This window comes from Ornithorhynchus anatinus, chromosome 13 (assembly GCF_004115215.2).
Source record: "Ornithorhynchus anatinus isolate Pmale09 chromosome 13, mOrnAna1.pri.v4, whole genome shotgun sequence".
Classification (NCBI taxonomy): Eukaryota; Metazoa; Chordata; class Mammalia; order Monotremata; family Ornithorhynchidae; genus Ornithorhynchus; species Ornithorhynchus anatinus.
In genome coordinates this window covers 13,358,855-13,384,392 of record NC_041740.1, presented here as the reverse complement: position 1 = coordinate 13,384,392, position 25,538 = coordinate 13,358,855, and the positions used below count along the sequence as shown (strand labels likewise).

The 25,538-nt window shown below is 40.6% G+C and overlaps 1 protein-coding gene across 7 annotated transcripts in view; it reads right to left on the bottom strand.

The window, feature by feature from the left end:
* NRP1 (neuropilin 1) overlaps nucleotides 1-25,538 on the bottom strand; it is a 126,247-nt gene that overhangs the window by 66,345 nt on the left and 34,364 nt on the right. For all 7 annotated transcript variants that reach the window (XM_007667815.4, XM_029077338.2, XM_029077339.2 and 4 more), the window contains 3 exons: nucleotides 11,779-11,960; nucleotides 6,997-7,224; nucleotides 740-895 (listed from right to left, as the gene is read on the bottom strand). In XM_007667815.4, the coding sequence (XP_007666005.2) occupies nucleotides 740-895; nucleotides 6,997-7,224; nucleotides 11,779-11,960 (566 nt within the window). The remainder of the gene's footprint in view (nucleotides 1-739; nucleotides 896-6,996; nucleotides 7,225-11,778; nucleotides 11,961-25,538) is intronic.

The following is a 25,538-nucleotide window of genomic DNA, read 5'->3' as shown; positions in this document are numbered from 1 at the left end:
GAGGGGTCAGTGATTCTATGCACTTGTGGGAACCTCCCCGAAGTCTACAAAAGGGTAATCCTCAACCATTCACTTCACAGGCCTGGGGGGGGGGCTGGGTTGGTCTCAGAGCCATCTGTTTTTTTCTTTTGAAAATTCAGCTGAGGCAACTGCCATCATGGTAAGAATCATATCAGTAGGGAGTCGCTCCAATCCAGTTCATTGTCATCCAAGAAATTAAGAAAAAAAGGGGCTACTGAGTAGGTAGTAAGCCATAGTGCTAATAAAAAATAGTCTCATATCAATCTTCCTAGTGAGAATCAAGGCCCATTTTGTCATGATTCATGGGAGATCACTCATTCTAGAGTGTGGGGGCTGGCCCTGATTTCTTCAACTAAGGGCTAGGCCCTGTCATTAATCATGTTCTCTCTGTCACTTTAGTTTCCCAGTCCTTATTCTTCCTCTCTCCCTTCCTCACCCTCTCTATTTTCCCCATCACTCCCTCTCCCTCTTTTTCCTTCTCTTTCCTTTCATTCTCTTCGTCTTTCTTCCCTATCCTCAAGTTATTAAAGTCAGACCCCAAATCACCAAACTGCATTTTTGTTGTTATTCAAACCTCTTATTCTTCAGGAAAGACAACTCCCCCAGCCATTTGATTAATATCTCATCTCTTTAATGTTGTATATGACAGCAGATGTACGAGGAGACATATCTGAGAATACTTTTACCACTGGGCTCTGCAGGGAGAATAAGTACTGACCTTCTGAGATGCTGCTCTGCAGGATGCTGTAGTTAGCCGAGAATCCCTCTTTGGCTATTGCACTGTCAGTATAAAAGACCATCGACAGAATGCCAGTGAACGAGCGGATGCGACCCGGGGTGTTCTGTCCGCAGTAACGGCCAATGTGAGGGCCGACTGAAAGGAAGAGGAAGAGAGGCAGACAATGTCAGAAAGACTGCGGTTTGTTCATCCGAAAGCAGGAGAGACGACAACGGTTTGGCTAGATGGGCCCCGGCAGAATACGCACATATTTTTCTAACCCAGATCGTGCCTGCTGTGGTTAATTGCTCTGCAGTGAACAGATTGGGTCAGATTGTAAAGTGGGCCCACGGGAGGAGTGAGGGGCAAGATGGCATTCCCCTGGAAACAGCACTACATTCAGAAGCAGAATGGAAACGCCCAGTTCAATCACAAAGAAAGGGATTCAGACTGCAAGGGTCATCCCCTTGTATTCATTTCTGAGCACAAACTGTGTGCACAGCTATCAATCTATCAGTGGTATTTATTGAGTGCTGACTAGGTGCAGATCACTATAGTAAGCGCTTGGGAGGGCTCAAGACTATAGAGTTGGTAGATGCTGTCCCTGCCCACAAGGAGCTTACAGTCTAGAGAGGGAGACAGATGATAAAATAAATTACCCTGGGTAGGGCAGTGAAGTGGCAGGAAGAATCCTGGTGCCCCCAGATAACCAGGGATCCAAAATCCCTCCTTCACGGATAGGTAGAAGAGAAAAATTTCCATCAATCTATCATACTTGAACACCTACAGCATTTAGAGAACTGTACTAAGCACTTGAGAGAATACCCAGGAAACCAAAGACCTCGACCCTGCTCCTAGAGGGCTTACAATCTCACAGGGGAAATGAGCAGACATGTTATTTACAAACAATCGGGGCAGGAAGAAGAACAAGGATAACACAAATAGTCCACGATGAAAGAGCTTAATAAATAATTGAATATACAACTAAATATACAGTTAGACATCACAGCTTCAATAAATGCAGAAGTGTTAAGGGTATATTCATGTCCAGGTAGGCGGCAGCAGCTCTTGCCCTGGAAAATATCAGGCTTTCCTCCCTCTCTTTCTCCCTCTCCTACTTTGCTCCACTACTCTCAGAAACACTGCCCTGAAACTGGGACATTTCTTCTTCAGTGCTTATCTTGTGACTTGTACCAGAGAACATCTCCAACCCTCTTGGAGAAGGCTGTATCCCTCGCTTATCACATGAACTTGCAGAAGATAAACCCTCAAATGAAAATGGAAAAGGAAGAAAATAAGACGTACTGTGTAGCCCAGAGACAGCATGGCCTAATGGAAAGAGCACAGGACTGGGAATCAGAGGACCTGGGTTCTAAAGCCAGCTCTGCCACTTACCTGCTGTGTGACCTTAACTTCTCTATGCCTCAGTCTCCTCATCTGTAAAATGGGGATTAAATACCAGTTCTCCCTCCTACTTGGACTGTGAGCCCCAAGTGGGTCAGGGACTGCATTCAACCTGATTAGCAGTGCTTAACAAATACTATTGTTATTAATATCATCATTATCTACTAATAACAATGATAATAATAATAAAGAATAAAACCAAAAACCAATATTTGAGAAAAAACATTCTCACTGATGTTGCATCAGATGTTTACATAGCTGCAACTAGCAACAGTTTTTGGTTGTCTTTACCTGAATTTCCCCTAATACACTGCTACTTCAGGGATACTCTAGGCTTAGGGGGTTAGTCACTTCACTACTGGGCCCAGCAGCAAAACCATTTCTAAGTTGTTTTAGCACTGATTTTGGACTGGTGGAAAAAGCACTGCTCTGGGAGTGATGAGACCTAAGTTCTAACCCAGTTCTGCTTGTAAGTACCTAATGGGTGCCAGGATGGTATGTGCTGTTTACGATGTACGGCACCTCTGTTTGCCTCCATTATACTCTACGTCTCATTGGGCACATGACTGCCAGGGATAAAAGTGCAGAAACCAGTAGCACAAATAATTCATCTTTCTCCTCAGGGAAATCTCAGGACCAAGGCTTTTGAGCAGGGCCTTGTTCTTGACCGGGGCCTTTAAAATTGCCCCATTCTCTAGGTTTCTCAATGCTTTTAGTGAAAACATATAGCATGGGATTTGGGCTTAAACGGGCAGGCTCCTTGACTTTGTAAATTCCCAAGGTGTCTAGTACAGTGCTCTGCACAAAGATTGTGCTCAGTAAATAATAAGAACTATAGTATTTGTTAAACACTTACTATATACCAGGCACTGTACTAAGCACTGGGGTGGGTACAAGCAAATAGGGTTGGACATAGTCCCTGTCCCCCGCATAGGGCTCAGTGTCTTAATCCCCATTTTACAGATGAGATAACTGAGGCACAGACAAGTGAAGTGACTTGCCCGAGGCCACTCAGCAGACAAGTGGCAGAGCCAGGATTAGAAACCATGACCTTCTGACTCCCAGGCCCATGCTCTTTCCGCTAGGTCATGCTGTTTCTAAATAACAGAGGATGATTAGAAATAACCACCATGACTATGATGAACCACCCAACAGGTCACTAATGCTTACAATTTGCTTTTCCTCAGGGGGCAAAACTTTATCGAACTTTGTGGTACAAGAGGCAAGAAAAGTCCTCCCGCTAACGTAATTTGCTTAGAACCTATAGAACCTCTGGATAAAACAAAAGAATGGCCTCCCCATTGATGGAAGGGAATGTTGCTCTATTAGGCTGCAAAATTGGCAGGAGGGAGCTGCTCACAAGCTGCTGCCAGTATATGCATCCTGGCCACAGTTTCTTGGGAAACCAATTGCCACTTTCTTCGCCAACTCTCCTTCGTTTGGAACGTGAACCTGCAGCCAAGTCAATACCTTTTCCTATCCCCTCATTTCAAACATGGCCCATCAAGGTCTTAGAAGTCGCAATAAAATACGCGATTGAGAACACATACTGGGTCTTTTCCCGGCCTCTAAAAAGATCCAGGTAATCATTAAACACTTTCTGGCTTGCTCAATGAAATGTAAGGATATTCTTCGGGTGCACTGGCTCTCCTGTCCTCTCCCACCACACACCTCCCCGACTTCTGGTTTAGTGCCCCTGAGATTGTCTTTTCTTGTGGGCAAACCTCTGCAGCCCCACTCCTTTAGACCACGGACTTTACTCACTGTAGTAAGTGACCTTACACATAATTACTACGGAGGCAGGAAAGTTGTGGTCCCTGGGTTATGGCACCATCCCCCATCTCCCCTCCACTACTATCCCCCCAAGCCCCTGAGGGGGAGAGGAGGAGAGAAGTCTTTGAGGAGCAAACAGAAGAGAACTTTGTTTAATGCAGACTCATAATTTAAAGAGTCCCATGACTCACTGGCTTATAATTTTTGAGACACGCTTGGTAATGTTGCATTCTGTCCTTTTGAATAGTGCCCCCGGATATCAGACTTTTACTCCCTTCATTAGCCCTAAAGATACAGGAGCAAAGGGTTGGTTCAAATGAACTACAAAGAAGTATTGAATTTTCTTCCACAATAGTAAGGTCTTAGCCTCCCAAGCTAATGCAATATTGATCTGAGTAGAATTGAATGTGCTAGTTATCCTTTGTGAGTCTATGTGTTTATATTCAGGTTAACACCAGTTGGATTCACTGGTACACCAGTATTTTTAAATCAGCCTCCTAAACTTTCTGAATGTCAAGAAATTAACACCACTACAAGTAATTCATTGTGCTTGAGCAATGCGGCCAAAAGATTGAAAGCTCCTTGTGGGGAGAGACCATATTTCCTTTGTAATTCCCCACAGAGCCTATTGAGCAGTTGGATACCTATAAATTTTGCTGACTGACTGATGAATTGGAAATGAAATTTAAAAGACAACATCTGGGCTTGCAACTTTATGCTTGCAAATAACCAAGAGCAATTTAATTGCATGTGGTATTTCCAGCAGGCACTCAGACAACTTGGATTGTGCTGTTATCTAAATTAAGGGCAAATATGTGCACTTCCATGTTAAAGATGGACCCATTACTGGCCTTGGAGTAATCACTGCTTACTTACCCCAATAACCTAATTGAGTACTAACTCATAAACAGTCAATTTAACTTTTTTCCAACAGCTAAAAGGAAAGCATTCTGCTTTTCAAAATAATTCCGAATATTCTTTAATATACCATTTTGAATGACCGATTCTATTTCTTAAAGTATGTACAATAGATTATTCGTGGGTTAAGCACTGTAGTGGATAGTTGGGATGTCTCACATGTCAGAGTAAAGTGAAATGTTTTTCAGCACATGCTTGTACTAATAATCTCTGACTTTTTTAGTTTTAAAATAAAATAATCAAAATAAACAGAGTGCATGTGATCTTATTCCTCCAAAGACTTGAAATCCCTGGAATGCAGATAGCAACCACAGTTCAAAAGATGCCAAACTTAGACTGATGGCAGACTTCATTTGCTCTGATTTAGACAAATCTTCCAAAGCATTCTTTGTTGTTACATAATTCAGGGCAAGCACTTGTGGCATTGACCAGAGCAGTTCTGCTTAGTCCATGGCTCTCAAACCATATGTAAACTTCTTTAAATTCGTTTTCAGCTGCTACTTGACAATCTATAGAACTTCGAAGAAAGTGATGGATGGATGTGGGTAATTTATCACGTGCACTCTGCTTGTTTTGAGTTTTTGAGTAAACTGCTTTTCCTCAAAATCATGTGGAATCATTCGGTCACTTTCAATTATAATAGCTTCACTCAATGTTTATGTTAAAAAAGCAACATAAAAAATTTCAATAGAGAGAACTTTCAGCCTTTTCTTGTTGTTTTTGGAAAGAGTATCAAAGGCAGACTGAAATTTTGCTGGCAGAGAAACATCACATTATTACCAAACTGTTCCCAGTGCCACTGAAAAAATCCAGGAGACTCTATTTTCTCATTTTGGCGGACATACTGGGGAAACATTGTCATTGTAGCTAGCTACACAAGGTCAGCCCAGTATTAACAAATATGCGAACAAACTGATCTATACCATGATGCAGCACTCTCTGTAAATCAAACACTCAACCGTGTTGAATCACGGGTGAATTGTGAGACTGACAACTTCTATTGTTAATCGTTCGTCAACGCAAGTCACTCATTTTGCAGAACCCAAAAATTACTACTTGGTAAAACCCTTGATATCATTAATAACAATGCTTTTTCTCCTGAAATTGTTCTGAATAAGTTGGTTGACTGGATTTTCTTTTCACCTGTCAGCGGAAATGAAAGTTCTGAAGAAATAGGTGCAGATTTAGATTTTATGCAAATAAACCCATTATTAAATGTTTCAGCACTGGTGTAATATTGGTATGTTAAGGTTTTCTTAATTGATGGATTGAATGCTGGCTAGTCAATCAGCACACAGTTTTGGCAATCTCCTTACTTAATGGAGGAGTTTCAGTAAGATCATCATGACCCTATTTATATGATAAAAACCCCAAAGAGGAATTTAAACTAATGTTAACTAACCCATTTACTCTAATGACAATATAAGCTTTCACTAAATCTATTTTTCATTCCAATTATGTTTAAACGTTGTGTGGAAAATATTGTTTATAAGCACAAGATTGATTGTGCTTTTAATTCATGAGGGAGAAACTTATCTAAGCCCAAACTGACATTAACCTACATTGAGATGCTAAATGTTAACATTGAGAAAGGAAACATTTTCTTAATGCAAGCTCTCTCCTAATATTTATCATTCACTTAAAAAGTAAATTTAAATATTCCTTTCCTCAGCTGCTTTAAATGCCTAGAAATATTGTTGAAAGGCATTTAAAAAGTTGGTTAAATGTTGCATCTTACTGAATTCTTGAGACCATCCAAGCTGCCAAGTTCTGATTTGTGCTCTGCACGTCCTCCACAGAAACTGCTCAACTCACGAAAATCCCAATATTAAACTGAATTAAGCGCAAGACAATCAACACAGCTGCAACAGTTTATTTGTTATAATCTCTCTGTGCACAGAATTTGGGGTGCATTTTAGTCATTTACCTCCTATTTCATAAGGATTTTCAAAGAAAACATTCATTTAGAAACAAGGAAGAATTTCTGCGATACTTTGCATTGATGTGAAGCTGTTATAGAACAGAAAATAAAAGTTGCTTTGCTCCTTTGGAGAAATTTGACAAATACCCTATGCTGGCCATGACTTCATGGAATTAGAAGGATGACAATGACTCTTCTCTAAGGCACACTCATTGTGATCTACTACATCTCTCGTTCTTACCTTCGGGGAAGCCATCCCATATTTCGAGTCGGTCATAACGACAGAACATTGCCCCTGGAGGATTTGAGTCGGGCTCCAGCTCAAAGCTTTCAAATTCCAAGATAATCTCCGACATCTTTGGTGCAAAAATAATGTAAGTGCATTCAAGGCCATTGGGGTACTTTTCGGGGAATCCCGGAGACTTTATCATTCCACTGGATGAAGTATAGTTTCTGGAACATTCAGGACCTGAGACGAAAAAAAGAAAAGAAAGAAAAAAGAAATGTATTATCCATAGGATTAGACCACCTCTAGACCACTCTCCCCCTTCAAAGACAGCAGGCCTTTTTAATAAAACGCGTCACTTTAATCACTGTTTTAATCATTCATTCAGTCATCCCTTTCGTATTAGTGATAGGTATGAAAATTGACTTCACATTTATTGTCCTTTCTCCAGTTTTCCATTTGTGGAGAGCAATTTGAAAACTGCTGGTTCAAAAAAAAATGACAAATATGAAATCATGTGGGAACAATGAAAGAGTAAGCTGCAGAAATCTCGACAGAGCCCTAGAGAAATAATTATAGCCCCTTCAAGCTTAAATCTTTAAATCTTAAGGTTGACAAGCCCTTTATTGGTGAAATAGAACATTTACAAAAGCGGGTGAGTGAATTCAGTAGAGGGAGTACTGGTTTCAGATTCCTCCACCAGTGACTCAGTAACTCTGCCAGATGTGACCTATGCCTTTTTGACAAACGAATTGTGAAAGGTAATTCGTCCATGTGCCCAGGGTGAGTGACTCATTCTGAGTGGTGTTGACACAGGTGTGCCCGTAAAGTGTTGCTGTTAGTGAAGGCATGATAAACTGTGATTAAAGACACTGTGGCTGGAAGTCACCTAATATCAATGTTGATACACTACCCTTCCCAGGAGAATCTGTTGCATTACTATTTGCCATTCCAAAAATTGCTGTTTATTGTGGGGAAAGTTGATGATGAGAGTAAAAAGATACACAGAATGTTTGCAGTATTCGTTCAAATTAACCTTCATTTATAAGCTGCTGTGGACTGTGATTTGGCAAAGGTCCCCAGCTGTTCTAGTATGTCAATGGTCTCATAATGAACGAATAACTGGGATGATGATATATGATCTAATACTTATCGCTAATGATCTCAGAGTACTTTGCAAACTCTTGAAGGGTACATATGCAGAGGTGCAGAGAGTAAGAAATTTAGTATCCATAGGATTTCTCCAACAAAGCACTTCAGAATGATAAGGTTTTAAGCAACAGTGATCACCCAGCACTCACAGACTCCTCTCTCTTCCTCCCATCCCCTCTAGGTCCACCATTTGGAATCACAAGATCTAACGCAGGTAGACAACTCAATTTGAGTCACAACTCAACTTTCATGTATTTCTTTGAAAAGGCCACAAAACTGGGATTCCTTGTATTCTTCCTGGCTACTAATGATACAATAACAATGGTTACTAAGTCTGGTTTTGAATGAAATTTCCAGTACCTAGAAGAAAACTCCATGAAACCAGGGAGGGGAGGTTTAATTAAACATTAGTAGGAGTCCACGCAACTTTAATTTAAATAATCTCCTTGCAATGGTTTTATTTTCTAATAATTCAAAATCTATCTCAGGACCCAGAATATTTAGCCTCCTTTAGGAGGGCTGATAATTTTTCAATTGGATGCATCTCAGAGATCCCATTTCTGATGGAAAGAGCATGCATCTGGAGTCAGGGTACCTGGGTTCTACTCCCAGTTCTGCCATTTGTCTGCTGGGTTACCTAGGACAAGACACAAACTTCACTGTGCCTTGGTTTTCTCATCTGGAAAATGAGGTTTAAATATCTGTTTTCCCTCCTCAGACTATGAGGCCAATCAATCATATCTGTTGAGAGATCACTGTGTACAGAGCCCTGTGCTAAGCACTTGGGAGAATACAATAACAGGACATAAACAGAATGAATAAGAGGAGAAAGGTAAGCCTGAGTTTTATTTCCAGGCTTAGGGACAACCCTAAAACTTGGCTAGGGGCCAGCAAAATGCTGAGAACACACCTTCCCCTGATGCAGCAGAGTGGAAGCTAATCTCTGTACTTCAGGCCAAAATAGATTCTTGGGGAGTGTAAATAGCCAGGTGATTGAGACTGTGTAGGTCTAACTCGAGTGAGGAAAACAGAACCCACAGCAATAAAAGCTGTCCTGGTAGCACAATCTTACAGTTCAAATCTGATACTCTCATTCCCTAAACTACTCAGTTAAGCACCTTTGGAAGCTGCATTAACTCTTACAGACAGGTTGAGTTCTATTTCGTATACTGAAGAAGCCTTTCTCCAAACATCACCCTGGTAGTACTGGGAAGGAACAATTTTGGCACCTGCCTGAAATAGCTTGGATAAGGTATGTCAAAGTGTGAGAAACAGCCTAAGTGTGTACTAGTGAATAGGCATAGGAGTTGAGTTGGTTGGGGGGATGGACATTTGCAAATTTTGTATGCCACTGTCCATTTTTACAGATCTAATGATCCTCTTCCAAATTACCAACAAGGATGGATACCTTTTAAGATAAAAAAAAGTATCAATTTCAGTTTTTGTGGATGCTTACTTTGAGACTTATGGATCTCTGGACATATTACATACCAGCCACGTCATGTATACCCAGTCAATCGCTCACACCCGAAAAAGGCAGGGTGGATCTAAATGGAAAGGGTGGAGGGCTGGGACGTAGGTGATATTTGGGATGTTCGGGTACAATGTGGAGATTGGGAGAGAGGGGGCCAGGAAAGGCAAAGCCAATGGGTGTTACTGTAGGCAAAGAGTTACTTTCTCATCTTCATGTGCTGTCTGCTAGTCATGGCTGTTATCCAAGTGTGCATGGCCTGGAGATGAGGGGAGAGTACATGTTGGGGGGGCTACAGCAGGGACCATGCAAGTTCTGAGATTATTGCCCCATGAGCCTCAGCTTCAAAACACAAAAGATTTGGCACTGTAAAGGGCAACTGCTGTAGAAGAGAGACTTTTTTTTTCCTCTGGGTGCCCTTGGATGGTCTGTTGCTTGAGCTCTACAGCATATACAGTGAAGAGCCAGGTGCCACTCATGTGTAGATCTTCATTAGATACAGAATCTCCCACATTTGTAAAATGCCCTTCACATCTCCCTCTCCTTTCATCCACTTCAACTTGCAAAATCTCTTTCCTTGGTAAAGGCAATTGGGGCAATTTTTTCTGAAGTCCAAGGTGTTTTAAATACCAATCACTGGCAGCTAAGCACAATGGCAGGTAGGCAGGAAGGACTTCCGATATTAATGACCGTGACCTAGGCCCCTTAAAGAAGGTCCAAGTCCCAGGAGGCAACATATACATCAGGTTTTTAGTTCAGCTCTGAAATGTGGAAATTTGGTGCTCATGAAGTTTTCCATTTCTTTTAATGATATCTGTTAAGCATTTATTATGTTCCAAGCACTGTACTAAGTGCTGGGGAGGGTAGAAGATAATCAGGTTGGACACAGTCCATGCCCCACACAGGGCTCACAGTCTTAATCCCCATTTTACAGATGAGGTAATTGAGGCACAGAGAAGTTAAGCGACTTCCCCAAGTCACACAGCGGGCAAGTGGCAGAGCCGGCATTAGAATATAGATCCTTATAACTCCCAGGCCTGGGCTCTTTCAACTAGGCCATGCTACTTCTTCCATCCATTCCTTGTCTGCATTTTAAAAATATCTTATGCAGAACTTTATACCCGGTTCCTTGATCACTCTTTCTTGCACTTGGCTATAGGTTTTTTCAAAAGCTAAAATTGGGAAGGTGCTGGACTTGGAAGTGTAAAGAATCTAGGTTGTTGTTGGATAATGTGATGTGCTTTGCAGATAAAACTACACTGTTTTCTTGTCAAGTAATTGACCTAGTAAGTCCTCCAGGAACTGGAGCAGGTGATTTGTAAAATTTGAAAGAGGAATCTTAGAGCACACCACTTACAAAAGCCACCACCAAGACTGCTGGGCTGTTGTTCAGTATGTGTAGCTGAAAGTCAGATGCTTTTTGATCCTGGGGCAGACGGGGCAGATCCAATTTCCCTTTTAGGAAGTAGGTTCTATGGAAATACTAGGTGGGAAGGGCCCAAGTTCATTTTCAAGGGGGATTTTTTTTTCTTGGTAACTCGGGTGAAAAAGAATTAAGATCTGAGTAGAAGCAGAAAGAGAAGGTTGGGTTGAGGAGGAAAGAAAAAGAGGAAAAGAGTACATGAAATTAATCTTGGTGCCAGAGAATAAATACTTCAGACCTGCAAGTCCAGGGGTCTCTGGTGGGCAATTACTCAAGTGCACAGGCGTTGCCTGGGTTGGGCACATTTTACTTAATAGCTCAAAGAAATTCCTTTACTTCTGCCATGATGTATTCTTCCTACGTTGCTCAAAGGCTAAGTCCCTCTGCTCTAACTGGTAGAGCAGTGTCCCTCAGAGCAAGGTAGAAGAGTGACGGTGGCAGAAGGAAAGGAACTTCTGCTCCTCAAATGCTTTTCCTCCTCTTCCCACTCACAATCTGGCCCTGTTCCAGGCTCCCAGTTTCTTTAGTCTGGCCCCATAGAAAGAGAGAAAGAGTGTGTGAGAGAGAGCTGATAAACTCCATTTTGGGGGGGCTGCCAGTACATTTCAACAATACATTCTGAATCTCCCAAGAGTCATGTATTTTGAATCTTCCTGCTTACTTCAACCCCCATTCCTTCAAAACTTACAATGAGCTCTCCATCTTTACAGCAAAACCCATCTGCCTTAATAGCCACAATTTGTCCACTTACCTCTCTTGAAAATTTCATAACGAATGGAAAATCCTGCACCATGTGTTTCATAGTCCGAGACAAACTTGATGAAGAGAAATGGTCCCGAGGATACCACAGGAGGGGGAGCAATCTTCCCACAGTACTTTCCCCATAGGCGTCCATTTGCATTTTCGCCGTCGATAACTTCGACGTAATCATACCTAGTGGACAAACACACAAACGAAACATTAGATTCCTGAAAATTTGGGTCCTTTACAGTTGATTAATTTAGAAACAAGCCCTACCGCAGATTGCCAGGAAACAGGCTACTCTCATTCGCTACTGCTTTACAGGGAGAGATCAAGCAAAATGAAATAATTAAAATGGACTACATCATGTCTGTAGACATCATCTGGCAATACACAACTACTCGGAAGAATGATGTCCATTATACTTGCAGACAATGTCAGCTAAAGTAACCAATTAACAAGAAAAAGGAAATCTCATGAGCACAATTCTGTATTATTAAATTGTGTTTCTTTGTCTATGGTGGTGGTGTAGTCAATATATAAAGCAGAGCATTCTTTTCTATCTATGCAGTTCTTTTATGAATTCAAAATGTCTCTTTGGCTAGAGCTCTCTATGAACCATTCTCTGATTTCTGTGAGCTACCCTCTCAACATATGGCCATAGAATAATAAATTCCAAACCATTTAACGCTCTACACAGCACCACTATTCACCAGACTACTGACAAAATTTGCCACTAGTCATGCCTCGCAGATAGAAATATACAAAATCATCTCAAAATTCTCTTACATCTTTCCCTTAAAGGAAGACTCTTTAGAAATTAGAGGAGCATCTTTGTGTATAACAATCAGCCTAGTTTGTGTGAAGGATATTTTTATACGAAAAGAAAGAGCACATTTTAACTAACCAAAATGATGAAGCTGCAAATAGGACCCACAAATAACACCCTAAAAATTCTCAGAAAACGGGAAACCACAATGAAACATTACTACTAATGTTGCAAGAAGAAAACAAAGATGGAGAGAAAATTTCTCACGCCCATAAGCCAGGAAACCATCATTAAAAAACTAGTGTCCCCTAGGAGAATATGAAGGGAATGAGGTGGAAGGCTTTTGTTTGCCTGGTATCGTTTATTTCTTTGTGTGTTGCCTTCCCTGCCTTTTTATTTATCAAGTCACCTAGGAGCTAGATAATCTAATTCACCTTCCATTCTTCATCTAGAACTGACATCAAAGTGTTACTATCCATTTTTTTTAACTGCTATATTTCTGTGTTTAACTTGGTTCAGAAGTTCTGGGATATATTGATTTCAGGGAAGGTAAAGAAAAAAATTGTAGTAACAAAGTGCATCTGACAATTTTAAAGAGATCAAAGAAAAAAATGATGATGACCAATGTCATCCCTAACAGCACTTTCCCAAAACGTCTAGAGTACATTACTTATGTTTACATAATGTCTCAAGAGACAACTGCAAAGATGATATCACTAGTTAAAGTGGACAGCTTAAGGCTCTTTAAATTAAAAATGGCATTACCTCATCAGTTAAAATTGTATGCCAGCTTTGGTGTATATCAAGTAGAAAATAAAGCTGACATTGATGGAACCCTAAGCATTAACATATGTGAATTATTGCATTAACTGCATTTCCTCTGATGCATCTGATGTTCCTAGTAGTAACCACTTGGTCTGTTAGCTTCACTGTCCCATTTCAAAGTTATGGAAATCCACAGAGGAATTGTTCATTTTCCAATACTTTAGAGCAAGCTTTGCCTATTAAAAAAAAAAGAGGACGACAACGGGAGCGTCATCTTTCAAAGTCTTAACCAGTCTCCTGAGTCCAGCTAATGGGTCACCCAAAGGACTACTGTCTTTCCACACTCTTCATACCCAAGAAAGAGGCATTTGATGAACAACTGACTGCCTTTTATTTGTTTTCCCTCCATTAGTGTGGGTCTATTTCATTTGCTCCATCAGAGCTAATAACTTGCAGGTGATTTAGTCTGCTTTCTATCTTTGGTCTGGCTTTCGAGCATTCAGGCTAGGTTGTATAGTTTTTTACTTGAATCTTGATGTCATTTGAATACTAAGCAGCTGGTCCTAGTGAATTGCACCTTCCTATCACAAGGCAGAGTATCATGGGAATTTCAGTAGGGATTCCTGCTTTCAGGTTAAACAATATCTGTTATTATGGAGACCCAGTGGTTATGGTGGCAATGAGTTGAAAGAGGAAAAGGAATTTAAATTCGTACATTTCCCTCCAAGTAATACATGCCTCCACTGGGTGATAGACAAAGCTATTAATATAGTGAGAGACCCAGATTCTTCTGTCTAAGGGGTAAACTTCGCATACTGTGATCACATGAGGAAACTGAATTATATGGAGATACAAGGACTTACACATAGAAACCGAAATGCTACTGCCAACACATTGTTTCAAAATGCTATCAACAGAGACCAAAGGAGAATTACAAGTAACCATTCTCATAAAGAGTTAGGAGAATGTACAGTCACAACTTTGAAATGGTGTTTTTTGCCAAATAAGTTAAGAAAAACATCTTCCAACTCCCTTTGGAATCATTACCAGCTCTGTTTGTCAGCAGAGAGTGCTGGCCCAGGAACGCAGCTGGCACACCAGCAGCACCCCTCTCTGGACATTAAATGTGTCACCAGAGCAATACACCCACATTGAGTTTACATATTTTGATCCCCAAGCTGGCCACACAATGCTCGGCCAAGTACTGCCAAAGGTGGCAAATGTTCTATTCCTTGGGATGGGAGAATCAGGTATTGGCATTACTGTGTCAGCCTTTTCGCTAACCTCCCTACCTCCAGGCTTTCCCCTCTCCAGAACATGCTTCACTTTCTGCCCAAATTATTTTGCTAAAAAACATCCTGTGCATATCTCTCCCACTCCTCAAAAAAGCCTCCAATGGTTGATCATCGCATCAAGTAGAAACTCCTCACTACTGGCTTTAAGGCACCCAATCGGCTCTTTCTCACACCTATCCTCACTCCCCTCCCACTATAACCCAGAATGCACATTTTCTTCCTCTAACACCGGTTTACTTATTGTGTCTTGAGTTTGGGGTCTGAAACTGTAGACTATAAGCTTGTTCAATCATTCATTCACTCAATTGTATTTAATGAGTGAATTTCATTACATTTACATTACATTTCACTTTCCTGAAACTGTAGACTATAAGCTTGTTCAATCATTCATTCACTCAATTGTATTTAATGAGCACCTACTGTGTGCAAAGCACTGTACTAAGCTCTTGGGAGAGTACAATACAACAATAAGCAGTCACATTCCTCGCCCATAATGAGCTTACATCTTATGGGGGCAAGGGAGTGAGGAGTACAGACATCAATACAAATAAATTAAATAAAATTACCGATGTGTACATATGCACTGTGGGATTGGAGCTGGGGAGAGCAAAGGGAGCAAGTCAGGGCCTAAGTGTAAGGAATGGTTCTATTAATTCTGTGGTATTATACTCTCCCAAGCTCTTAGTACACTGGTTCTGCACATAGTTAGTGGTCAATAAATGCCATTAATTGATTGATTGAAACTCTCTCTCCCTTCATATCTGACAGACCAGCACTCTCCCATCCTTCAGGATGTCTTTGTTAGGGTGACTGACATTAGGTTTGGGGGATATGAGGCCAATTTATGGGCCTCATTTTTGGGTATTCAAATTCTATGTGTTGGGGGGAAATACTAGAAGGAGCCGGAGGACAAAATGGGGAGGTTACAGGCAGGGGCACAAGAGTGAAGAGAGCACAAAGGTAGGGTGAGGAGATCAGGACAGTTACTACAACAGAGAGAAACAGCATGGCCTAGTGGATACAGCATGGGCCTGGAAATCAGAAGGATCTGGGTCTGCCACTTGTCGGCTGGGTGAACTTGGGCAAGTCACTTTACTTCTCTGTGCCTCGAGGATTAAGAATGTGAGCCCCATGTGAGTCAGGGTCTATGTCCAACCCAATTTGCTTGCATTCACCGCAGCGCTTTCTACAGTACCTTGCACATAGTAAGTGCTTAACTACTTACTTAACCATTAAGTGCTTAACCATTATTATTATCATAAGAAGCAAAAGATAGGGAGTGTCAGGAATGAACAAGCAGCAATCATAGAGTGATAAGAAGATCCCCTCACCTCTCCGGACTATATACCCCTCAGGAACACCCAAGACCATTTCAAAGGAAGTCAGAGGCAAGGAAATCCACACCTTCAGGGCAGAACCGGGAGGGACATGGGGCAAAGGGGAACTTTGGAGAATAGCGGAGAGCTTGTGTTCTGCGGCTCTGTGTCAGTCTCTTGGGCTTAGTCTTTCTTGCTGGTCATAGTCCTGGTCATACATCAAGCTCACAGTCCAAGTAGCAGGGAAAAGAGATGTTGAATCTGATGAGGAAACCGAGGCATGGAAAAGTTAAGTGACTTGCCCAAGGTGACATAGCAGGCTGTCAGGGGTCTTGGCTTCCTCTGAGTAACACACAGCAACAAGTACTCTGAGGCTGTTAACAGAAGTTAAATAATACCAGATCATCTTCCATAAGAGTAACAAAGGAATATACATTCCCTCTAAGAATTCTTGAAAGGATTACAAAGAGATTATTTCTTCCTTTGGAAAATTCGAGTTATGGATTTAGGAAAAAGGCCAAGCAGAAAAAAAAAAAGAAATGGGAAATGAGAAATGTATCCAGTCATTGAAGAGGAGTTTTGGAAGCCTCTTCCATTTGCATGTTTGAATAGAAGATTACTGTACTTTGCTTATGCCTGGTTTTCTCTTGTGAGGGCATCGTGACCCCTAAATCTCTCTCCATACTAAAATCTGCTAATGGAAGGAAAGCTGATCCACCATAGGGTGTTGTCTGATACAGTGAGCTACTGTACCAAGCTCCTCAGGGCTTCTGGAGATTATTTTACCAATACAGCTTGAAGGCTTCAGGCAATAATGTTTCATAATCTACCAACCAGAAGATCTGCTAGCACAGGCCTAAACACATCTAAAGTGCAAACATAGTGATAGGATAAGTCAGAGGCAAAAGTGAGAAATTCCTCACTTGGATTGCAGAATTTACACTTTGCAAAAAAAGGTCTTCTCTTCAAATTATCCTTGATTTGTTTCAATGCACTAAATACTAATGTCCCAGCACAATATTTTGGCTGAATGCCTGAGAGATCATTTGGATATTCAAAAATTGCCTTCAAGAAATTTCCATAAGACAGAATCAATCTTCCTGAAATATGAGGTGTGATTTTTGGAACCAAAAATATAAATAAATCAGAGAAACTTGAGGATGAGACATTGAGGTCATTTAATTCAACCCTCTGCTTCCACGGAATATTATGCCTACTCCATCTTGGATACAGAGTTAATATAATCTATTTTTAAATTCCTCCAAAGGATGAGATTTCACAACCTCCCTTAGTAATCTATTCCAGTGTTTCTGTTAGAATTTATGTGGGGTGATAGCAAAATCACATATATTCACTAATTTGTTTCCTCTCTTTCAAAATCAATAACGGGAGTCATTTGACACTTATCAAATGCGGCAGGCCAAGGACCAAAGAGCTAGCAAGAAGTCCTCAAGAGATCTTTAAAGGCTGGGCCTCACCCAAAATTCAGCGCCCTTAGAATTAATATGTTGCGGCACTTTCTTCTCTCCTCTCGGTCCAATAGAGATTTGGAAACACCAGGATATTTGCTCACCTAGAAATAGTTGGATTGTCCTTTGAACTGATGTCTATGTGCTTAAGAACAGCATGTCTGGAAACACTAAATCACCCACTTCGTCAGAAAAAGAAACTGGGATTCAAAGATTATTCCTCATCTACCAGAAAAAGGAATCCCATACGACTATTTTTCCTGAACATTTTAAAAGATCCAACTAAAAACATGTGTCCTCAGTTGAAGTCTAAGGACCACCAGTGGGAGTGGTGGTCTTTCAACAAAGGCCCTGAAGCAAAAATTTCTCTCGGATCTCTGGGGAGCGGTATAATTCCAAAGGCAATGGACACATCCCTGGGATGAGATGCTAGCAGCCAGTTGTGATAGCTGTATAATCTCCCCTCTAGCTGTGTGAGTTGGACTTAAGTGCTTAGTCCAGTGCTCTGAACACAGTAAGTGGTCCACAAATACTACTGGTTGATTGACTGATTGTTTGAATTCCACCCTCACTCATCCCAGGTTTCTGTCAAGATCACAGAGTTTCCAATCAAAGTTGGAGAGGCTTAACACGGTGGCTACTCAGACTTTTAGCTCTTAGAAGCCCCCTCCTTATGCAGACTAAAATTCCTGCCCCCACCATAGACTGTAAGCTCCTTGGGGGCAGGGATTGTGTACCAACTACATCTACTGAATCAGATTTTCTCAAGCACTTAGTATAGTACTCTGCACACAGTAAATGCTCAATAAATGCCATTAATTGATTGACTGCTCCCTTTTCACCCTTGATATGAAAAGTTGCCACCTTTTAGAAGGATTTGCAAAATGCTTAGGAGAGGAGGTGGGAAGGGAATGCCTCAATGGGTTAGGCTCCCACTGTTGACGGACTTCCAAGTCGAACCATCAAGTATGTACATGAGGGCAGTATGGATGGTAATGAAAGAATGCATGTACTTGGGATGACTAAACTTTTCTTATGGTCTGGGGATGAAGTGGAGGGTTGGTGTATCGTTCTGTAAATTTGATTTGATTAGCTAATCCAAATAATAATGATTATAATAATGGTATTTGTTAAATACTCTGTGTTGAGCACTGTACTAAGTGCTGTGGTGGGTACAAAATGATCAGGTCCCACATGGGGCTCACAGTCTACATTGGAGGGAGAACAGATGTTGAATCCTCATTTTGCAGATGAGGGAACTGAGGCACACAGAAATTAAGTGACTTGCCCGAGGTCACACAGCAGAACAGTGGAGGAGCAGGGATTAAAATCCAAGTCATCTGATTTTCAGGCCTGTGCTCTTTCCATTAGGGCATGGTGTTTCTCACTTAGTGTGACCATTCTGCTCTCTCTTTGTTCTCCATTGATCTTGGAGTTTTTCCATTTCAGGTTAAATGCTTTTTTCTAAATTGTCAGTTATCTATCCCTAATTCATTGGACAATTATGCAAGTCTCCTTTTCCTTTGGCAGTGAGCTCAAGACCTAGGATTGGACTAATGCCATGGGAAATTTCTGATTCCAAGTCTAGAAAATAGCACCATTTATTCCTGTATTTGATTTGGAAATCAGTGGCGCAAACGTTTTTGTTAATCAGTGAGTTTTAGGGTGAGGGTAGATGTACTTTGCTTTTGAATGCAAAAGTTTCATTGGGATATTGTCTTCTGCTCATTTAAAATTCAGGAAATGTAGTTATTTCATAATGCCAATGGTCTATAGGGTATTTTTATGGCCTGATAAAGATCTCCACGGACAGAGGAACAATGAGCATTAAGACAGTACCTGGAATGAGACTGAAATTTCCTCCATTAGGCTTCTTACTGTTCCCTCAATTCTACACTTTCTTTTAAAGACTTAGCCTAGGTACTAATTGACAGGATAAGACATTGATATGAAACTGCTACCTATTTAGGGAAGTAGCTCAATAACCCACCAGTTCCAAGTGGTGTTACAGTAGTCATACAAAGTAGTTGTTATTTCTTCCAAAGAGCTTAGTGTTTTCCACAGTGTCTCATTTGATCTTTAATTTTTTAAAATTAATTAATGAATAATAGTACTGTAAGGTATAGTAGTAAGGGCTTGGTAGGGTGCAAAAGAGCGGGACGCAATTCTTTCCCTCAAGGAGTTTTCATCCTATTGAGTAGGTAAAGGCCAGATGTTTTACAGATGGGAAAGCAAAGCAAATCATTGGAACTGGGGACATACCCAGGTTTCTTCACGATCCACCATACTTTTTAAAGTCACTAGGAAAGAATGTTGCAAAAGTGAAGAGAATAAAGTAAAGACGACTCATATTCAGCATTAATTGGTTGATTAGCTAAATCCTGAACAGAATGTAAACTTGGTTTTTCTCAGAAAGGAGTCCGGAATTAAATATGCCTAGTGAAGTGTAAACTGACAAGCTAGACTTGTTTAAAAAAAAAATACCAAATTTTGCATTGGAGGAGTCACATAATGCATTATGATGTTGGTTTTACAAGAAATCTTTTCTGGGAAGATTTTTTTGTTTGAAATTTCTAATTTGCGAGGAATTCATTTCCCAACCAACAACTTTTTTTGGCACGGAAAAAGAGTTGTGCATGGGAAACATTTCTAACCACTAAAGTCTAAAAACCCAGCTATCCGCTTTAAATGACAGAAAAAAGGAAGACTTCAGAAGTGATGGAGTTTTCCAGTGTCAGACTTGCAAAGTTCAGTATTTATAGGAAATTCACATGCCTTTAATTACTCCAGATTCAGTTCCCAAGTAAAAATGGGCCATCTGGAAGATATTATAGTCATTTACAACTTGTTCGCCTCCCTATTTCATAGAAAAATTTTACTTCTTGCCAATTTTCCACTGTTTTTCAGGAGGAAAATAAAAGCATTTGTATTTTTAAGGGTTGTCTCAAGGCTAGTTTATCCAGTAAGTCAAGGCTATAAGAAATTATTATTATTACTATTACTATAGCATTTGTTAAGAAATGACAGGAAATTTGTTTGCACATCTCTGAGACAAGTATGCTGCCTTGTCATTTGCTAAGAATCCGGTCTTGTTTGATGGATTTGGAGGATTTTTTTCCTCTTTTTTCTTAAATGTAACTATTCCCCACCACACAGAAACACAGACACACACTCTCTCTTTCCCTCATCCTCCACCCCACCCCCAAAACCAGCTTAGCCTCTTTGACAATGAGAAGTATGATCAGCAACGACCAGTGACAGTCTCACTTGTGAGAGCTGAGATGGGAGGAGGGAAGAATCAGGATCTTGAATAAACCACAGGCTCTTTTATCCGAAAGGCTTTAATGCCTGGCTTCACAGCAGGCAACAGTTTAGACAGGGCAGGAAAACTCAACTACTGCTATTTTGTCCTCCCAGGGGGAATCTGTCAGTCAAAAGGCAACTGACTCTCAGCAAATGTGTCCAAATCCTGAACATTTGAATGCAGAATATCTGTGAGTTGGGTCTGACAGTAGGTCTTGCCCCAAAGCAATTGCTGAAAATCAACCAATTAGTGCAATTTTCAGTAATGGAGTAAAAGAAAGAAATGTATACATATTCTGGTGTATTAAAAAAAGTAAAGATCACTAAATCCATTAAGTGGTTCCATGAATGTACCTAACTGACTTAATGATTTGCAGTTGGATTAGTGCTGGTAGCACAGAGTGCTGAATTTTCTTTAAAAAGCCCCCTTAATTGGGGTGTTATAGAAACACCAGGGTGCAGCTTTAAAATCTAAAAAACAGCAACTATAGCTGAACCTAAAATCCATGGGTTATTTTGAATTTTCTGAAAAATGAAAATAAAACATGAACCTTGCTTTGGACTAAGGGAAGTTATGCCCTTCATTTGGGAGTTTTAAAACTCTTGATTAATCAGTAATAATTCTGTGGGGAATCTGAAAGGTTTGCTAATCACAGCCTCAGGAACTGAGCTCAGCAAGGTATTCTTTTTTTTTTTTTTAAACAATACAGCGCTTATACGGTAATTATAGTAAAATCCTCTAAGTCCCAGGCAGGTGAATGTGTGAAAATCATCCACTCAAAAAAAAATCCAAAAATCAATTTCCCTGAGAAGAAATCAAATTTTGTGAGAATAACAGTGCTTCAAATAGGAATAAGTACATCCAGATTTACACATGGAGGGAAGATGTCCCTTTCCCTCAGTGTTATTAACATGCCTGAAATAAAATGGTGGTCACATTTTCAGCTGAATCAATAGACACTGACCTTCTCTAAGTCAAAATATTGCTTTTCCTACAGTTTTACTGAAACCAGAAAAGCTAAACAATGCCGTAGAACATGCAGCTTTCAGATGTGAATTTAATGCATGCACAAGGGATAGGAGACCTAGAATAAAATGTCATGGGTGAAATTAGATAGTATGCTCAAAAGTCATTTTTCTTCCACATCAAGCCTTAGCATTCAATGAAAGCTAAACAGTATTTACTCTAAGTCCTCTTTAGTGGTTGGTGCTTTAATGCTTAGTTTATTGTTTTTGTGGGGCTAAAATTCTACTGTCAGAGCTCTGACATATAAACTGGGTCACTGAGAGAAAATCCACTATCCCCAGCAAAAATCTGTAATCCAGTGCATCATGGTGCTCAGTGACTAACTCCAACCACGTTTAGTGATGTGAAATCTAACTTTGTATAGTATTTACTTACATTAGTATATTGGCAACAGACTATAGCATGGCCTCGTGGCTTAAGAGTCAGAGGACGTGGGTTCTAATCCTGGCTCTGCCATGTGTCTGCTGGGTGACCTTGGACAAATCGCTTTACTTCTCTGTGATGCTTTACCTCATCTGTAAAAAGTGTGATTAAGACTGTGAGCCCCACGTGGGACAACCTAATTACCTTGTATCTACCCCAGCACATATAACAGTGCTTGGCATATAGTAAGCGCTTAACAAATACCATCTTTATTATTATTACTAAGAAGTAAAGTATTACTCTTTTAGTGGCTTTGGGGGCCTCATGAGTTAAACGGATTCTAAGGTGAAACTAAGTGTTTGAGAATAGAGGAAAACGGAACGGTGACCCCATAAATATTACCAGTAGTGGAGAAGCAAGAACCCCTTGTTCAGTGGGTTTAGCTACAAGACTAAACAGTGAGTTAGCCCAGAGAACTGTGAGCCCATTGTTGGGTAGGGATTGTTTCTATCTGTTGCCAAATTGTACTTTCCAAGCGCTTAGTACAGCGCTCTGCACACAGTAAGCGCTCAGTAAATATGACTGAATGAATGAACCAACTCTAATGTTCATAAGCTGGGGGGTTAAATCAATCAATCAAACAAACAAAAGACACAATATTCCCTCTCTCAATCAGAACCGTCCCCCACAGAATATCCACAGGACAGGTCTAACAGTAAAGCTATTTTATATCAAAATCTAAAAATGAAGCTAAACTTTCCCAAAACACTCTTGTCATGAGTGCCACATAAACTATAAGAAGTTCCCTCTGGTACACTAAGTACTCAGCTGTAAAAACAATACAGGTACACTCAGGGAAAAGAATGTTAATCTTTTGCCTACATACATTTCTTACTTATTCCATATGTGGAAAAGATTTTTCATTAAAGCCCTGACCTCGTAACTGTGATCATTTCACTTTTTGCAAAGGACTCTAAAATCCCTTTTAATTAATATTTGCCACAACCTTTTTGTGAAGTGGGTTAACCACCATAAGGCACCCATTTAACAGGTGGGAAACTAAACTGAAAGGAAGCACAGAGAAATGAATGGCCTGTTTGTTGGGTTTGTTGTGGAAAGATCCAGGGCAAAAATGGAAATTTCCAGTTAAAAAAATCCTTCGGAACACCTACTCGGTACAATCTTGGCCTAATGCTATTGATGCCTGTCTACTTGTTTTGTTTTGTTGTCTGTCTCTTCCCTCTGGACTGTGAGCCCGTTGTTGGGTAGGGATTGTCTCTTCCTGTTGCCGAACTCTACTTTCCAAGCGCTTAGTACAGTGGTCTGCACACAGTAAGTGTTCAATAAATACAATTGAATGAATGAATGATGCAATGTAACCGGTATGGGCAACACTACAACACAAAACAAGTTCTCAGTGCCACAGCTTCCTAAAATAGGCTGAAATAGCTATCTCCTCCCCAAATGTCGCCAACGATCCTTTTCCACTAATTAAGTATACACAACCTACATTAATTTTGACACTAATGTGGATTTGGGGGAATTTAAAGACCTTCTGCCTTTTTTGACCCTTTTGTCAATTTCTTCTGAAGTCATTTTCTTTAATTAGTATTGCTGAAGACAAACACAGAAACTATGGCAGTACTATGGAAGCAGAATTTAAATGGCACAACCATTAAAGAAAAAAATAGCCCTCGTGATTTTGCATTTCTCTGTAAAATCCACCATTTACAAAATACGCTTTCCTTAATGCATGATTGACATATTTAACTTACACTCCACACAGTTTGAAAAATAATACAGTTGATCTCAAAAAGGGAAATTTTCAGAGCTAATGGAAAAGATGACTAGCATAAGCTTTGCTCTTCTCCCTATTATATTCTGCAATTAGAGGAAAGTGGTCTTAATATGTGTTATACCATCTATGATGAGAAAAGAGCACTGCTTTATACTGAGATAGGTCTGATGACTGAAGAGACCAGAGTCCTTTTACAGATATTTAACTCAATTCTGCCCACTCTGCTCCTGGTGGGCAACAGGCATCCTCCAATGCCATGCAATCTCCCAGGCTCCAGCTGGCTGGAGATCCTTGCACATCCCAGCCTTTCCAAGAGCTCAGTGGCAAATTCCAGGAGCATGTTTTCAGGGATCTGGCTTGGGATAGTGTTCCCTTGTTCTCAGAAACGCGAGGTGGCCTGAGGCCCTGCTCCCTGGTCCCCCCAAAATGCTGTTCACCACCAAGGGCAGGTGGGATTGTGCTGTACGCAAGGACGGCACCTCTGTCTCCAAGCATGGCTAAGCAGAGGTGTGTACTTTCCCTGGAGCTTTTAAGGCATCGTCATCTCCCACCACCTAGGGGAGAATAAAACTCACTGTCGGGAAAGAAGCAGGGACTTCCCTATTTTACCCAAGGGGGAAAGAAAATGGAGTGCAACAGAGTAAAGTGGCTGGATTTGAACCAAAGAATCAATAATGAAGCCAGAACTAGACCTGGACCAGAGTGACTTGATCCCTGTGTCTCACTTGGAATCAACGTGTCAATTAATGTACTAAATTTCCCAAACACTAAGGCCCCAATGGCATACAATTTCTTTTGTTAAGAACAACTCACAGAAACCTCCATTTTTCAGTAGATAATGTATGAGGAAAAAGACCACCCCTCCCCAAACTCTTCCTCCACATCACATAAATTGCTGTATGAAAATGTTCTCTGTGGCACAAGGTGTTATGCTTGTTTCCAATTACATCAAACCTTACTATAATAACCATCATTACAATAACATCTCTTCAGAACACACTAAATGCTTAGGGGCACATTTCTATCTAGACACTGGGGGATTTAAGCACATAACTCCCATTAGTGTTAATCAGAGTTACGGATATCAATCCCTAGGCACTCAAATGGGCTTATCTGCTTCGGTTTCCAAAGATGGAATAATGGTCCTAAAGAGGTCTGTGGGCTTCAGAACTTATTTATTTATATTTTGTGGGTATAAATCACAGATGCTTTTGTCAATCCTTGAACTATCTTGGATGAAGGTGACATTTACATGATCTGGAATTTTTCTTGCACTGCAGTTTGCTCTAATTCAATACATTGTAAAGAAATTTACCTCACATAATCCTTAACCAAATTATTGTTTGGTACACTGTAAGCATTCAGAACTAGTCATCAAAATCTGGTGCTTTGACTAATGATGCGTCTCATTCTATTTTCTCCTGGTTCTTCTCATCCCTATTTCATTTCTGCCTTCTTCCCCTTGCTCCCGCCCAACAGGAAATAATAAAACAAAAAGAAGCAGTGTGGTATAGTAGATAGAGCCCAGGCCTGAGATTCGGAAGGCTTTGGGTTCTAATTCCAGCTCTGCCACTTGTCTGCTGTGTGGTCTAAGTCATTTCACATCTCTGTGCCTCAGTTTCTTCACCTTATAAAATGGAGATTAAGACTGTGAGCCCCAAGTGG